Source organism: Rhea pennata, chromosome 1 (assembly GCF_028389875.1).
Source record: "Rhea pennata isolate bPtePen1 chromosome 1, bPtePen1.pri, whole genome shotgun sequence".
Classification (NCBI taxonomy): domain Eukaryota; kingdom Metazoa; phylum Chordata; class Aves; order Rheiformes; family Rheidae; genus Rhea; species Rhea pennata.
Genome location: NC_084663.1, coordinates 2884811 through 2899836, shown reverse-complemented (window position 1 = coordinate 2899836; position 15026 = coordinate 2884811). Strand labels below are relative to the sequence as shown.

Sequence of the window (15026 nt, the reverse complement as noted above, 5' to 3'; positions counted from 1 at the left end):
AAAGTAACTCTAGACATTGAATTTTATTATCAAATGTCCATATACCAACTGTTCTTGGGGCAGAAGGTCCTGCTTTTATACAAGTGTGGTTCAAAGCTCAGAGAATGGGCACTGCTATCAAAAACAGGATAAGTGAAGACTAACGCTAACTTATCAGTCATTGCTTACTAATAGGTACTGAGATACAGAAAGATTAATGGTATTTTCTGTTATTGTACATCCAGTGCAGGTGGTTGTATTTATTTATAAGGAACTAAAACTCAAATTTTTCAAATCAATGGTCACAAGATATGAATTTATATGCACTTAATCTTTCAACCTAAAACTTAGCTGGTTTGTATTCCATTCAAACTCATATATTGGTAACATTAAATGATCTTATCATGGCCTGTAACATAGGCTGCCCTTTGCAGCAGACATGAAAAGACTGCAAAGAAAAGTAATACGAATAATCAGTCACAGGAAGGGCCAGGGGGAGGGGTGCAAGGTAAATAAACACAATTAAAACATAATTAGAATCTGGTATTTGCTGGTGCTACAGCTTCATCAGCATTCTGACATTCAATCTCTTCACTACTGTTCATGCTACTTCCAAAGCCAGCTATCTACTCGATGCCAAAGGAAATTCTCTCTGCTTTCTAAAATAAAAACAAACAGTGTTTTCCTTTCCATAAGCAGTTTAACAAATGATAAGCTCGCTTCTTGTGGATTTAGGTTCTATTTCTCTTACATACAAAATAACCCTGTCTTCTCTCATGTCTGCATAATAGGAAAGAGTTTTTTGGCTAGCTTAGACTTACGCACATAGTGACGGTCCTTCAGATCCCTTGTACTACCTGACAAGTAAAACAACATACTATAGGAAAGCTTTGCTCACCTGTGCGATAGCAGGGCACAATTTACAGATCTCCCGGCCTCCTGAGGAGTCGCATACTAAGTAATGCTGTAAAACTGTAGTTCCAAATGACCCTTCTATACTGATACCGCACTATGATACCAACATCCATCACTGACTTGCAGCTACTTCATTACTTAAAGCTACTTTTAACATCACAAATTTAAAAAGTCATCTTTGAATTCTGCTCAGGAGTGGAGCAACTGCTAATTTGTCCTGTCATGCTGACGGTCGCAAAGACAGGTACCTTCCTGCACTCGGTTCCTTCCCTGCAGCTGCCAATCTTCAAACGCGTGACAGTTGTGCCTCAGAAAGCACATCAGAAACACCACAACCCCTAGCTCTAGGGTTTTCCAAAAGCAAGTTCAGCCTATTTGCATTCATTTCCTTAAAGTGACTCCACCTTCATATTTACCCAAGCTCTCCCAAATTCCCCAGCTCACTGTGGTAAACTCTCTTCTGGAGCCTTGGAGTCCTCCAGGATTCCCCTAGCCCAGCATCTCAATTCCTGTCAACTATGGCTGCAAAAGCTCCCACTGCAGGTCTTCACGAATCATTATCTCTGGACCTGTTTCTCCTCTCCAAACTCAACCCTATCAAAGAAGTCTCTTTCCTTTCTCTCCAGGAATTCCGTAAATCTTTCCAAACAGGGCTTTACCTGGGCAGGGACAGCAATAGTTACCATTACCAACCTGCTGAGGAGACCACCCCTTTTTGAAGGAAAGGGGCTTGGTAGGGTACAGGTGACTGTTGGAAAAAGATCTGCTTTGTAACCATTCTGCAGCAGATCCACATATAGAAACCATCACTTAAGGGGGAAAAAAAATTCCTCCATCCTTCTTGAACACATCCTGTTGAGAAAGTTTCTAGAAGTACTATAAAGGTCTTAATGTTCAAAACAAAGCAGGTCGCAACATGCCATTGCAGAATAAAGCAGCAGTTTTTTCACTTTGCTAATCAGTTCAACAATATATCTATTATTTATAAAACCTGTTGGGATTCATATAAGGAAACACTCCAGTAGTACCATTTGTCACCGATACACCTATAAGCTTTCAGAAAAAAAAGTATATAGAGTGATTATCCTTGAGCAATCTTCTCTGTCAAGTTTGGATAAAACTGTTTGATAACTTCAAAAGTTATTGTGGGAAAGAGGAAGATAGAGGCAAATTATGTAAGAGGCTATAATGTAACCATATTGTGGAAAAACAAGCAGTGAAAGTGTCTTTACAGGCAAAGATTAGTGAAAAAAATTGTGACATTTCACATAAACGTACCACTCATCGTTACATCTTTTGATTCCATTAACCATTCCATTCTCACCATTTGGAGTTACACAGAAAGGTAAATCAATGCACCAAACTTGGACTTTGTACATGCTAACAACTTCTCACTAAATTTTACAGGGCATAAAATTTTTCCATCAGATTCTGATTACTCAGCAAAAAAGCATAGCCACTTCCACATCAAGTCATGATTTTATTTGATGACACGGCACTGAAACAGAGCAAAACGTCTGAAAGCAATCACTTCATTTAAAATTAAGGTAAAAAGAGAAACTTGACATGATAAATGAGTGGATCTTTAACAGCTGTTGCAGTTCTCTCAAATCTAATCTCCATTTTTTTTCATTCAAGTTTATAACAACATACTGATACATGGATGTTTTGTATTAGTGTAGAGAAAACAGTAATTCCAGGATTTGTTTATTTTGCTCAGATGCAAGCTACAGTACATTCAGTCTCATCACTGCTGACTAAATTAAGATAATAGGAAAAAATTTAAACCCAAGTCAAAGGTATAAAGACCTTTAAACAATATTTGTTCTAAGCTCCTGTAAATCAGAATTAATGATTTACAAACTTACAAAGAGAAGTATGGAAGAATGTATAAGTACTTTACACTGCTTAAAGGGTGAGGTCCCACATAGCAGCATGCTACTCTAAACAATAATCTGAAAGATGAGTTTTAGTAACAGAATGAGAGAATACTTCCTTTATGTAGGATCAACAGTAAGGCACAAGAAGTCAGACTGAAACATATACATTAGCTACTTCCAATATGTTTGCCAAAAAAGTATCACGGGAAGTTAGTTTGAGCACGGCAGGAAGGATTTGTTTCTGTTGAGGAAAATGGAAGTAACTTACTAAGCATCATAAAATGTCTTTTTCCAACTTCAGCTAACTTGACTTTATATTTAACCATCAGCAGACAATTACAATATCATTCATCTTTGTAATGTGGTAGCTGAAGTATTTTCAGCTCAATATTTGGCATTGCATTACTGCTTGTAATAATAAATGGAAATTGATTATAAACATGAAACTAAAAGTTATGATGGTTTTCATCTTTCACAGGTGATAAAAAAGGATAGATGCTGAAAAGTAAATTAGATGTTTAAAATTCTTATAACTATAATAATCTAACACCTACGTTTTTAATAACAGGTAATAAGATGTATTAAAAAAAACGATTTTTCAAATGACTGGTCTCTAAATTGATGCAATACTTACAATACTAAAAAGTTACCAGTGGGGGAGGTACTGTAAGTCTATAAATTGTTAGCAGTTAGAAAAACCAAGATACTATAGAAGAATGCACTGAGTAGTAGTATTGCTGAGAAAAGTAAGTCTAATTCCATTCTAGGAATAAATTGTCTCACACAGTCTAAGTAGCACATTAACCCAGCATGAAAGAGCAAATAGCATCTCAAATACTAAAAAGCAAATGCAGGAATTTAATAAAAAGTGGAGAGGAAAAAAAAAAAGGCAACAGAAAGGTCAGATGTAAAAATCCTAAGGACAAAGAGCAGGCCAACTGGCAGTAAAGATGCTTACAGTTCATCCAGAAAGATTCTCTCCACTTATCACAGATAATTGAGTCCTATCACTTCAGTTTAACTCCTCCCTTCTCACAAAAAAAAAAAAAAAAAAAAAAAAAAAAAAAACGCAAGCATCTTAGATGAACCAGCTGCCTCAACTCTTTCTGTATAAAGCTCCTGATAACCATAGCTGAAGCTGATTACTTTTCCCCTGAGGTAAGAGAGATGAAGTCTCTAAGTGGTTATCCTGTTTAACTAAAAAAACAACTAGTAGAAAGCTTTCAAGAAGCAGCACTATATACTGTACTTAACTTGTCTGATCTGACAGGTGATAAAGAGTTTTAGTAACACCTGGTTGCAGCCTGCAAAGCTTTTCTTTTCATCTTAATGCAATAAACCATACATCTAAAGTATTCTTTAATATTACATTGAAGATTCACTAAACTGTACATGAATTGAGCCTGAAAGAAAAGTAGCATTTACTGTTAAAAACATATACAAGGTTTCACTACTGCAGGATAAGCAGACCTCTGAGCAATACTACACCTAAAAAAATGATGGGTTTAAATATTACAAAGAAATAAATGCACTTAAAATCCCCTCCCATTTATCCTGACTGAAAATGATCTCCTACCTGCTCACTGGAGACCTAGTTTAGAAATATTTTGATATATTCTCCCTTTATAACAGTCCTCAGGTAACTGATTTTACCAATTGTTGTGGTCAGCACAGAAATAACTTGAATAAGACTATATTTACTACGTATCAGGAGAGTATGTTATAAAAAAAGAAGGAAAATTTCCTTGTAGAGTGCCATCAAGTATAACACTGGTTAAAGCAAACAGTTCTCATAAACTTATCAAATTTTAATTCATTACTTCTTTTCATCTTTAAGATAGGAAAACCATTCAAGCTGCTTCAAATGACTTTTATTCTAACAATCCTTTAAATTACCTATAGTTTTATCTAGTCTTTTTGACCTACTAATCCTAGCAAGGTCTCTGAAGACAGAGGAGAAATAGCAGGATTTTGCTCTAGTGCCTAGATGCAGCATGCACCACAGAAGATCAAGGCTGAACTTTCAGCAGAAATCTTAAATAGTTCTGGAGAATGTCTGCTACTGACAATCTCCAGCACACTAAATTCTTAACATAAGCAGAGACCTTGAGCGTGTGTGAACTACGATTTTTCCAAGACTTACAATTTGAACATGCATGGGGGATTTTTAGCACAGATGGCAAAAATATTTCTCCCAAAACAGCCATCTTCCTCCATCAAACTCTGATTTCCAATAGATAGTGTAGTCAAACAAGCAAAAGAAAGAAATGGGAAAAAAGGTTGCCAGATAAAAATTTATTTAGCTCTAACATGAAAAAAAAATTATACAGTATTTTCCCAAGTCTGCTTCATAACCATCTGATAAATTCTGGCCATATATTCCATAAGTTCACCCTAAGGCTAGGCTGCGATTATGTATGGCTAAAAGTCTAAAATTTTTCCAGAATTTAACTAAAAAACAGTCATCCATCAGAACCAGTAAAATGCAATGGCAGCAATCCCCGCACACAAATACGTAACGATTTAGTCCTCAAAACTCATTATTACATTTTATTTTGCAGTGGGCTCCAGGAACTGTGCACAATCTCTTTTCTCTAGTTTCAATTTTTTTTACACATTTTTAGATACAGTTTCAGCAGCTTTCTGAACAAAATTTATTGTAGTACTAGAAGCTAAAACACAAGAATCACAAACCAGCCACTGCCGGTTGTTTTTCAACATGATTTTCCCCTAAGTACTGGAAGACAGTTTTTAGCATACGTGAATCTTGTGCGCCCACATCAAAAAGCAGGTGATTCTAACTTTAACTCCTAAGCCATTCCTAAGCAAATAACACTGTATAAGCTTGTTATACTAGCTACAGCAAAAATTGTTTTATATCTGTGTACTGCACAACTATTGAGAAAGATTTTTTAGAGCAAACGCCTTCACTCAGTAAACCCTAATAGAGCACATGCAGCCTTAAGCAGAATAGCATGAAATTTAATTTTGACAAATCCACTTGAGACCGAAAAAGCACACAGTATGTGGTACATAAGAATTACCTGTTTCAAAGAATCTATAGAAACAAGAATAGCACTTCACTAAGTGAATACCTATTGAAAGATAAATTTGGCCTATCTACAAATAGCCACACTCAGAGGAAACTACTTGTAAAGAGGGGAGGGGAAAAAAAAGAAAGAAAAAAAAGGAAAAAAAAATCGTAAAGAAAGCTGACTATCATAGCAAAAAAAATCTACCTCAGTCTAAGACCCAGTTAGTTATGCCTATGCCTTGGACAGGAACTACGCTTTGAGTACTCTTTCTTTAAACCACACTTAGAATATCAGAAGTTTTCTATTAGTTGTAAAATGAGAGCCCCAAAATAAAGCAGATGTCCACTCAGTATTTGACAGCATTCATGGGATATACCTGCTTTCCCTCCCTGACCTGTATTTTAAAAATGTAGTCCACTACTATACCGAGACACAAATAAGGTTTTCCAGAGGGTTTTTTTAAATGGATTTATTAGCAAAATATTTAATCGTTAAAATACAGAAATGAATATTTCCTTGAACAGTATGAAACAGTATTTTAGTATTAGGAAAACAAATACGCTTTGAAAGGTTGAGGATTTTTTTTTGTTCTATAGAAAAGAACAAATCACAAAAGAGAAAAATCAAACCACATTTTGGACTATCACACAGTGGACTAAATGTACTTCAGAGATAAAACTATCAAAATTAATGCCTGAAAATATAAGGACTGCCATACTGAATACAGCAATTATAATACCGCTGATGCCCAATAACAGCATTCAGAGAATTTTCACAGAATACACATATTTATACATTATTCTGTGATACATTCACCTCAGTCCTGTCTTTTCCTAAGTTGATGATATAATTCCAAGTCTAAAATTTTGCAGCGTATCAGCTGCAATGCACTTTGTTCTGCCCTCCTTCTGGCCCACCTGAACCATGCTTTGCAGAGCATTCTCCTTTCAAAAATACAGTCCAGCCTGCCTGAGCCATATTTGCACTCTTCACCTCCAGCAGCTGTGTGTTCCTGCTTATTTCCTCATGCTGACACTGGCACTTTGACTACCACAGGTGAAGTTATTTAGACAGTTGACAAAGGAAGAAAAAAAATACACATATATATAACAAAACCCAAACAAACCACTTCAGGCAGCTAGGGAAACACATTAACAACATAGCCTGACATAATTTGCAAAGCTGATCCAAAAGCTAGCTGCCAGCATAAAAAGGAAGAGTGAGACTATTGCTCCTGCTTCCCTTGCACAGACACTTCTCTGAATCCACAAGGTCCAATTAAGGGAGCTAAACTGGCACAAAAACTCTTCTTACAGGGTTAGTCTCTGGGCACCAGTTCATTATAGGATCAGACAAGCACCAGTGTCAGTCAGAAAGCAGGCAGAAATATGTGCCCAAGACTAAATGAGACCTTTAGATCAGGTTGGTTGTAACATCAAACCATAGCCTTAAATACATGACATTTGTGTAAAGAAGGTCCACCACCTTTGCCATTCACTCTTGTTCTACTGGCAGGCACCTGTCTAAAAAAGAAAAAAAAAAAAAAAAAAACTATTGTTCCACAAGATGTATCAGTAGCTGAAATGCAATTAAAGCAGATAACCCAAAAACACAGTCTTGATGGCATCTCAGACAGTATTTCAGTGAAGAATCAAAATACGACTTCTGTATCACGCAGATGTTGGGAATACAGTACAATAAATTACCCTGGGCATATCCAGGTTTTTGCATTCCCGCCTTAAATTTCTGTTCATAACCAAAACAAGCACTCATAAAGTTCTAGATACTCCTCTTATGCACTTACATACCTTTTCCACAGTCAACAATCCCAAGTCCTAAATTAAGTTAAAATAATTAAAGTCTTAAATTAAATAAGCATTTTCCTACATTCTCTAATAGTCTCTTCATGTCTACTCAACCATCATTTATTATGCTTTTAAAAAAAAAAGAAAAGGAAAGGACGTGTAAGCCCCTTTACAGCCGCCACCCTCAATTACTATGAGTCAAACCAAAAGCAGAAGTGCAAGTTACATTATTTGTTAGTTTTGCTTCTAATTTTCGTACTATTTTACAAAGACATACTCAGCCATCTAAAAGCGTTCACAGAATGCCTTGCATGTCACAAAGAAAGTGAGAACTTAAATTTATGCAGCACTTACTTCATCTCCCATGCATAATTCCATCTTCCCCATACTTTTGCAATCCAGTGACATGAATGTCAGGCTCAACTAAAGATTTGCTGTTACAATGACAGCATTAGAAGTTAGGCATCTTTAGCAGTCTAGTGAGTTACAAGACGTTTCACCTTTTGATAATAAAATACTTCCATCAATATTGAACCTTTCACCCAAAGAACATCAATATACATCACTGAAAATAAAGCTATTTCCAAGAAACTCAGTGACAACTAAGCGGTAACATAGCAAGCCACATGAGAGCAGGAGTGAGCGTTGCAGCATGTGTAAGAAAACCCAGGATGTCTTACCTGGATTTAGATCGCGCATCAAAAATATGTATCTCGAGTAGGTTATCACCTGGATCTCATAACCAACAAAATTGTAACGAAAATACCGTTCCTCTACAAGACACTGCATCACACCATATAACTACTTCCTTAGTTAAGGACAGTAGGACCAACCTTAGTCAGCTAAACTGCCAAATATTCTTCGGAATATATTCTTTGATAACTGCAAGATTAGAAGCTTCCAGGATTCTCAGACCAAAAGCCTATAACTGGCCTTCAATATTTCTCACAAATCTCTTTACACCTCTATGAAAAAACTTTTTGCAGAGAACAAAGGGAAAAAAAAAATCAAACCAAAATCACAAACACACTAACAATCCAGTATCATTCGATAGGCTGCAAATCACGGTCCTCCGGGCTACCAGTGGTCCAGACGGCTCAGCTGATTGAATGAAAAATCACTACTTGATTATTTCACATATGTTTTCAGTACCAGTTAAGTTTAGAATTCCGAATTAAAGAGTATTCAGAGATATATCTAGATAAACAAGCAAGATAAACATTACCAAACGAAAAAAGACAACGCTCTCCTGCTGATGCTAGAGGAAGAAAGGTTGCAAAGCCATGTTAGTGGCTAAAAGGAGCTGCCTGAGATTTACAGGTACCTCACGGCAAGATAAACTGCAGGAAGCCAACACAGCCACCAAAATGTCTTGCTAAAGCTCTGTTTTTCCTCTTCTAGAGTCAATAGATATCTTGCTTGGGTTCCCTTTATACACAGCAATGTTATGGAAATGTCAGTTTACTTTATCTTTCATTTTCTACAAAGGAGTGTTGTTACTACAAAAAGGTATAGGATGGTAATTAATACATTAAATGGCACAGAACTAGAAGAAGGATTTATTTGCAGAAGATTTTTGCTGCCCTTGATATCCCTTCCAAATCCAAACTCAAGGTGCAAGTCTGTCTTCCCTAACACCATTAACACTACAGTAAGATTTCCAAATTCCTCTTCTGTAATCTGTCCCTGTTTCCACCTCCTGTGGACTGTATTTTTCCCCTGGAGCTCCATCACGAGCTTCTTCTTTAGCCAAACCAGTTTCCCGACACATCTGCTTGTTTTCCTGAGTATTGGACTGCTGTCCTAAAGGACTTGCCAAGCCTTCCTGAGCTTACTCCTCAGACATATGGACACCAAAACAAAGTAGACAATCAAAAGACATCATTCCACACAAATGAAAAAGGCTAAGTCACAGGTTTCTCCAGTGGAGACATAAAATGCCTAACCCAATTTCTGAGGAGGAAGCAGCAGTGCTCACCTTATCACACACTTACGCAGTACTTTGAGACATCTTTTTCATGGATATACTTTAATAACAGTAACAAATAATACATAGTTTAAAAGGGAAAGGTGGTCCTCTGGGGGAAAAAAAAAAAAAAACAAAAAAACACACAGTATAATCGCTGTCTGCAAAGGAAAAAAAAAACCTGTAGACACTCCCAGTAATTTAAGCACTGTTCTTCTATTTCCCCCTCCCCTCCATAATGGAATATTAGCTTTCCAGATATCCACTAAGTTAAAATGAATTAAACCATTCCCTTTGTCTGTTATGACTAAAACCATAGGTATAATACAAGCTCAGAAAGAGTACTCAGTCTGGCCAAATTACTTTTCATCAATATTGCTTTAGGAATTATAGATATACTTCAAAGATTTTACACTTGTTAAATGTTTTAGTGCATTTAATATTACTGAGAAGTCAGAAAACGATCCAAGGAAGCTAGGAGGTTTTAAGACATAGTATTTAGATGTCAGATTTCATTGTAAGTGTATGTAATTTCATTTTCCCTTTCCAAAACAGAGTCAATAAATTCATCATATATTGGCAAGCAGCTAGATATACATTCTTTCAAGTAATGCAATCCATTATTCCTCAACCAAAAAGAGAAAGGGCTGTTTTTAATCGCTTTACATGTGTTGTGTCCCCCCCCCAGACTTTTTTTATTATTATTATTTCTGTAGGAAAGTGCAACTTATCTAGAATATATTAAGATATAAATGCATGGCTACCAAAATGTCAAGATTTTAGCTGTCCAGCTGATAGTCCAAAGGCCAGAACCAGACTCCAATACAACACTATCCTTGGAAAACTCTCTTTTTAAGCAGTTAGTGATGCAGTTTGATAGAGTAACAAGTCAATACTACCTGATTCATAAGTGGGAAGGGAGAAGCTCTCTAGAATCACTTCTGTTGTTATCAGCACAAGAAGCTTAACCAATAAACCACAGACTCAGCACTACTGCACCACAACACCTTATGCAGAAGAACCCCAGATCCGAGATCCAGCCTCAGAGCCACCAACACACTGAATTTTCACATGAAGTCATCAGAGCACTAACTCTGATACGAGTGCTCTTCCTGCAATACCAGCTTATTAGACAAATGCAGACTGACAAGTTAGATCTATCTATAAAATAAACAAATGAGATGACTAGTCTAACAGCAAAGAAATACAATAGTTTGTAATTTAGAAGTTTGTAATTCTACCTCAGAAAACATTCAGTGAAAACATATGGTGTGGAAATGTGCACTTAAGTATAATTTAATCCTCTTAAATACAAATTATTTTAGTGATAAAACTGAGGTATAACCTTGATTGTACTTTCCTGGGAAAATACAATCACTTCACCTAAATTACTAGTTCTTGAAGCAGAAATAAGCATAAGGTTTCCAAAAGCTTACAAAGGGTCAAGTAATTCATTAAACCTTCCAATAAAAGGCAGAAAAAAAATGAAGTTGAAGTTATTTCCAACATACAGAAAGAAACAAAACTAAATACCAAGATACGTGCAAACTGTGAAACAGTAAATAATTTCTGAGGTCTTCTAGCCTTCATCTCCAGTCACCACATCCCAAAAATTACAGTTGCTTATTCAAAAGGCTACTTCCATAAGCCAGGTTAGGGATGAAAAAACAAGGAGCATCACAAATGAAAACATGTAGGATGTGCACTTACTATTTCAGAGAAAATATACATAACTCATTTCCTAGATTTTTTTCATCATAACAAAATACATGTACATCAGATGGACACCATTATTGGGAAAAAGAGAGGGACAGAAAGTTTCTAGTAGTTCACAAATAAAACTACAGCCCAACTCCATCCAAAACATATGGAAGCAAACATTAAATTTCTAGCCAATTTTAAGGAGTATAAGACTACATTTCATAAATCAGGTGACAGCTTAAATTATTTTTAGTCCTTAGTTGTTACTTGTCTTCACTGCACCAGAGTCTTCCCATTTATAAAACAGAAATACAAATATCTAGAATAGTATTGCTTGGGAGCCCCAATATTTGTAAAACATGTGGGACTGTTTACAGCTGAACCCTCCACCTAGGACAAACAGAGCTTTAGCAATCCATCTCATCCTAAATTAGAATTCTAAACTGAGACAGATGTAATTCATCTCCTCAAAGTGTCTTTTTCTTTCCATTGACTACGAAACGAGCCCAGATTAGAGGCAAACACCTACACCATAGACATCTTTAGTTAAGCAATAAAAAACCAATTTTTCAGTGCTCTAGGTGAAAGATGCTACATTCTATTCACCCAAGTCTCACTGAAAGGCCCACTTTTGCAACAGTCCTTGGTATTAAAAAAAAAAAATCCACCTGTTAGAAAGGTGGCCCTTCAGGAATACCGCTATCATTGATATTTCTGCAGCGTCAGAAGAAGCCTTACTTGAACACTGCAGGTTTCCACACAGTCGAACGTAAATCACATGCTCCAATCTCTGTCACTCATTTTCACTCCTGTAGTTGCTATGTCTTGTTCACTGTGCCGAACTGTTTTAAATTACACTACTGGCTCTCTGTCACAGAGTCTATTTGATGCTTTTGAACAGTCCTCAATAATGAAAGACAAAATGTTGACAAAACCATCATTTTGAGCTATCAGTATGTATAAACTGTATACAATTCTATGATGAGGAAATAATGTATCATTCTTCCAGTTTTGTTTCAGTATATTTCAATAGATGTTGTTCACTACATTAAAATCCCTTTTGCTCAAATACGCTATAATTTTCACTTCAGAATCCAGAGCATACTTTAAATGAGGATTTTTTTTGAAAAAGCAAATGATCAGCAAAAAAAATTAACATGAAAAATTATCTCTATGAAATGGTGATGTGTTCACTACAATGATCTGAAAGCCACACTCAATATTTTCTTTCTCTCATTAAAAAACAGAAGAGATGAGCATACCTGCACCAGACGCCGATCGGTTCTGAGACTGCGGTCTTCCACTGGGCGAGGAAGGTTCCTTCATACGATCAATGACATTGTTAGATAGCTGGAAAAAAAAACACCCAAAAAAGAGTCAGACAGCATTTCCGCCTTCCTATTACACCTCCCCTAAAGAAAAATTAAGTAAAACTTTAAAGAAGGGAGTAAGCCCACAGAGTAAAATATGACAGCAGCTTAAGATTTTATCAACAACAAAGAAGTTACTTCCACTACCTTTCCCCTTCTTTGTATGGTGATCAACCAACCTGACTGCAAACAATCAGGTAGAACAAGATCGTTTGGGCTTTCATAGGAAAAAAAAAAAAGGTTGAAGGTGAGAGAAGACAAGGAATTGATATGACAAATTAAAAGGAAAGGGGACAGTAAAGGAAACAATACCCTTTGACATGTTGCTTGTAATTCATCAGCCTTTTTGTCTTTCTCAAGTTATTTGTATGACAGTTAAATACCACAGTGTACAGTTGCATAGCATTTATCATAGGGAAAACTTCATCTTTATAAAGTCCTCAAGATACTTGGGTAATACAAGTAGTAATAGCAAGTCTAGCCAACCACTAAGTTCATTTTAGTTTTGACAAACGCACACATAAAATATTGTCATAATTTACATGGAACCAAACTGAGAATAAAAGTATGCCCAGCTGCAGACCTAATCCACCCCACAAAGATATTTAACATAAGTTAAAGCAGTAACAACATGAAAGTTCCATTTTCCATTTTAGAACTTTCTGCTGGTTTCCTCATACGTCCACTCCTTAAAAATACTGTTCTGACTGCCCAAGGAAAATTTGTTTTAATTAGCAATTTATCAAAATATTACTACTTATAGGATAGCGTGTTTCAGTGGCAGAAGCTCCTTTTAGAAAGATTTTGCTAAAATCTGTAATCCAACATGCAACTGACTGTGTGAAATTCCTTCAGCTAAAGGTTACTGAGCCCAGCCCTAGAACTCTGAACCTCACACAGCAGTACATATGTAAACAGCCCCATTCTCAGATGCTTTATTCACCAAGATTATTCAGCAAAACCTAAACCTTCCTAGTATCTGTGATAACATTTTCTAGTCCCAATTTTTCCATATCCAGGATATTTCAATATTAATTCCTAGTATTGAAGCAGCTGTAGCAAGAAATGAGATAACAAATACCTCACTCTGTTCCAGTGCTTAGTGTGTTTTAAAGAGGATGAACTCTTTTTCACAAGCTCTTACGTTACCATGAGGTATTTGTCCGCAATCATTAAATGACCAGAACAGAAAAAGTATGCAGAGATAAGCAACAATTACTGTGTTTACTCATGCTACAACACCCTCCTTTAGGGGCAGCAATAAAGGACAACTCCTCCTCATTCCAGATAGGAACTACATAGTGCGTTTCACTGAAAAACTTACAAGCTGCAAGACTTGCCAAAATGTCCTGTGTCACAGGAAACCTGCCTTACTGTTAAACCATGCTGCAGATAGGGGGGAAAGGGAGTGTTTCTGCGGGTACACATGAGACTACATACTGCATGTGGGACACAGCAGAATATTCAGGGGGGAGGAAAGAGAAGGGAGAAGGGAGAGGCAGAACAAGTCCTGCATCTCCCACGACTGCTCTGCCCTTCTGCCTCGCTAGGGGCGAAGGCGCCTGCTCAGAGCTTCCCGATCACGGCTTCCTGCCGAGAGACACCTCTCGCTGCACCTAAGCAGCTGTCGTCAGGCCTCGAAATTTAAAAAGAAAATCACTAAAAAAAGAAAGAGAGAGCAAAGCGGGACAGGAAACAAGTGGAGGTGGCTCGGGGAGAGGGAAGGGAGAGGAGCGACGGCGAGAGGCGAGCGCAGGGGACGGTCGCGGCCCGCGGGGGCAGCAGGAGGAGGAAGAGGAGGGCGGGAGACGGCAGAGGGGCCGGGGCAGCCGCGGCGAGGCAGGCCCCGGGCGCCCCCGCTCTCACCCGCACGCCCTTCACCACCGTGATGTTCTCGTTCTCGTCCGCCTCGAAGGTGACGCGCCGGGTGCTGCTCCCGCCGCCGCCCATCTTCGCCCGGCGCCACCAGGCCGCCGCCCGCCAGGGACGGCGCCAAGGAGACTCGCCGTACCCGCTGCCAGCTCGCCCCGCAACAACGCCGCCCCTCATTGGCCAGCCGCTCGCCCGGCCCCGCCCCCCGCGCATAGAACCCCATTCCCCGTTGGCTGCGGGGCGGTAGCCATGGAAACCGCGCACCTAGGCCGGAGAGCGGCAAGGTACCCTGGGTCCGCAAACTTTCTCGGTTTAAACTTCCCGAGGAGGGTTGGGGGGGGCGTGGCCTACAAGTCCCAGGGTGCTTAGCGGCGGGCCGTGGCGGCGGGAGGCGGTGCGCGCTCGCAGGGCACGCTGGGTAGCGTAGTCCTCGAGTGTCCTGGCTCTGGGGTGGCGGCTCGAGGCCTATGTGCAAAGGCCTCGCTTCAGTTTCAGCGGCCAAC

The 15026-nt window shown here is 38.3% G+C and overlaps 1 protein-coding gene across 2 annotated transcripts in view; it reads right to left on the bottom strand.

Annotated features, from left to right (window-relative positions):
* Positions 1–14682, bottom strand: part of CHCHD3 (coiled-coil-helix-coiled-coil-helix domain containing 3) — a 150577-nt gene extending 135895 nt beyond the window's left edge. For both annotated transcript variants that reach the window (XM_062580340.1, XM_062580348.1), the window contains exons 1-2: positions 14518–14682; positions 12544–12631 (exon numbers count right to left, since the gene is read on the bottom strand). In XM_062580340.1, coding sequence (XP_062436324.1) covers positions 12544–12631; positions 14518–14601 — 172 coding nt within the window. In that variant the 5' untranslated portion in view covers positions 14602–14682. The remainder of the gene's footprint in view (positions 1–12543; positions 12632–14517) is intronic.
* Positions 14683–15026: the final 344 nt, after the last annotated feature.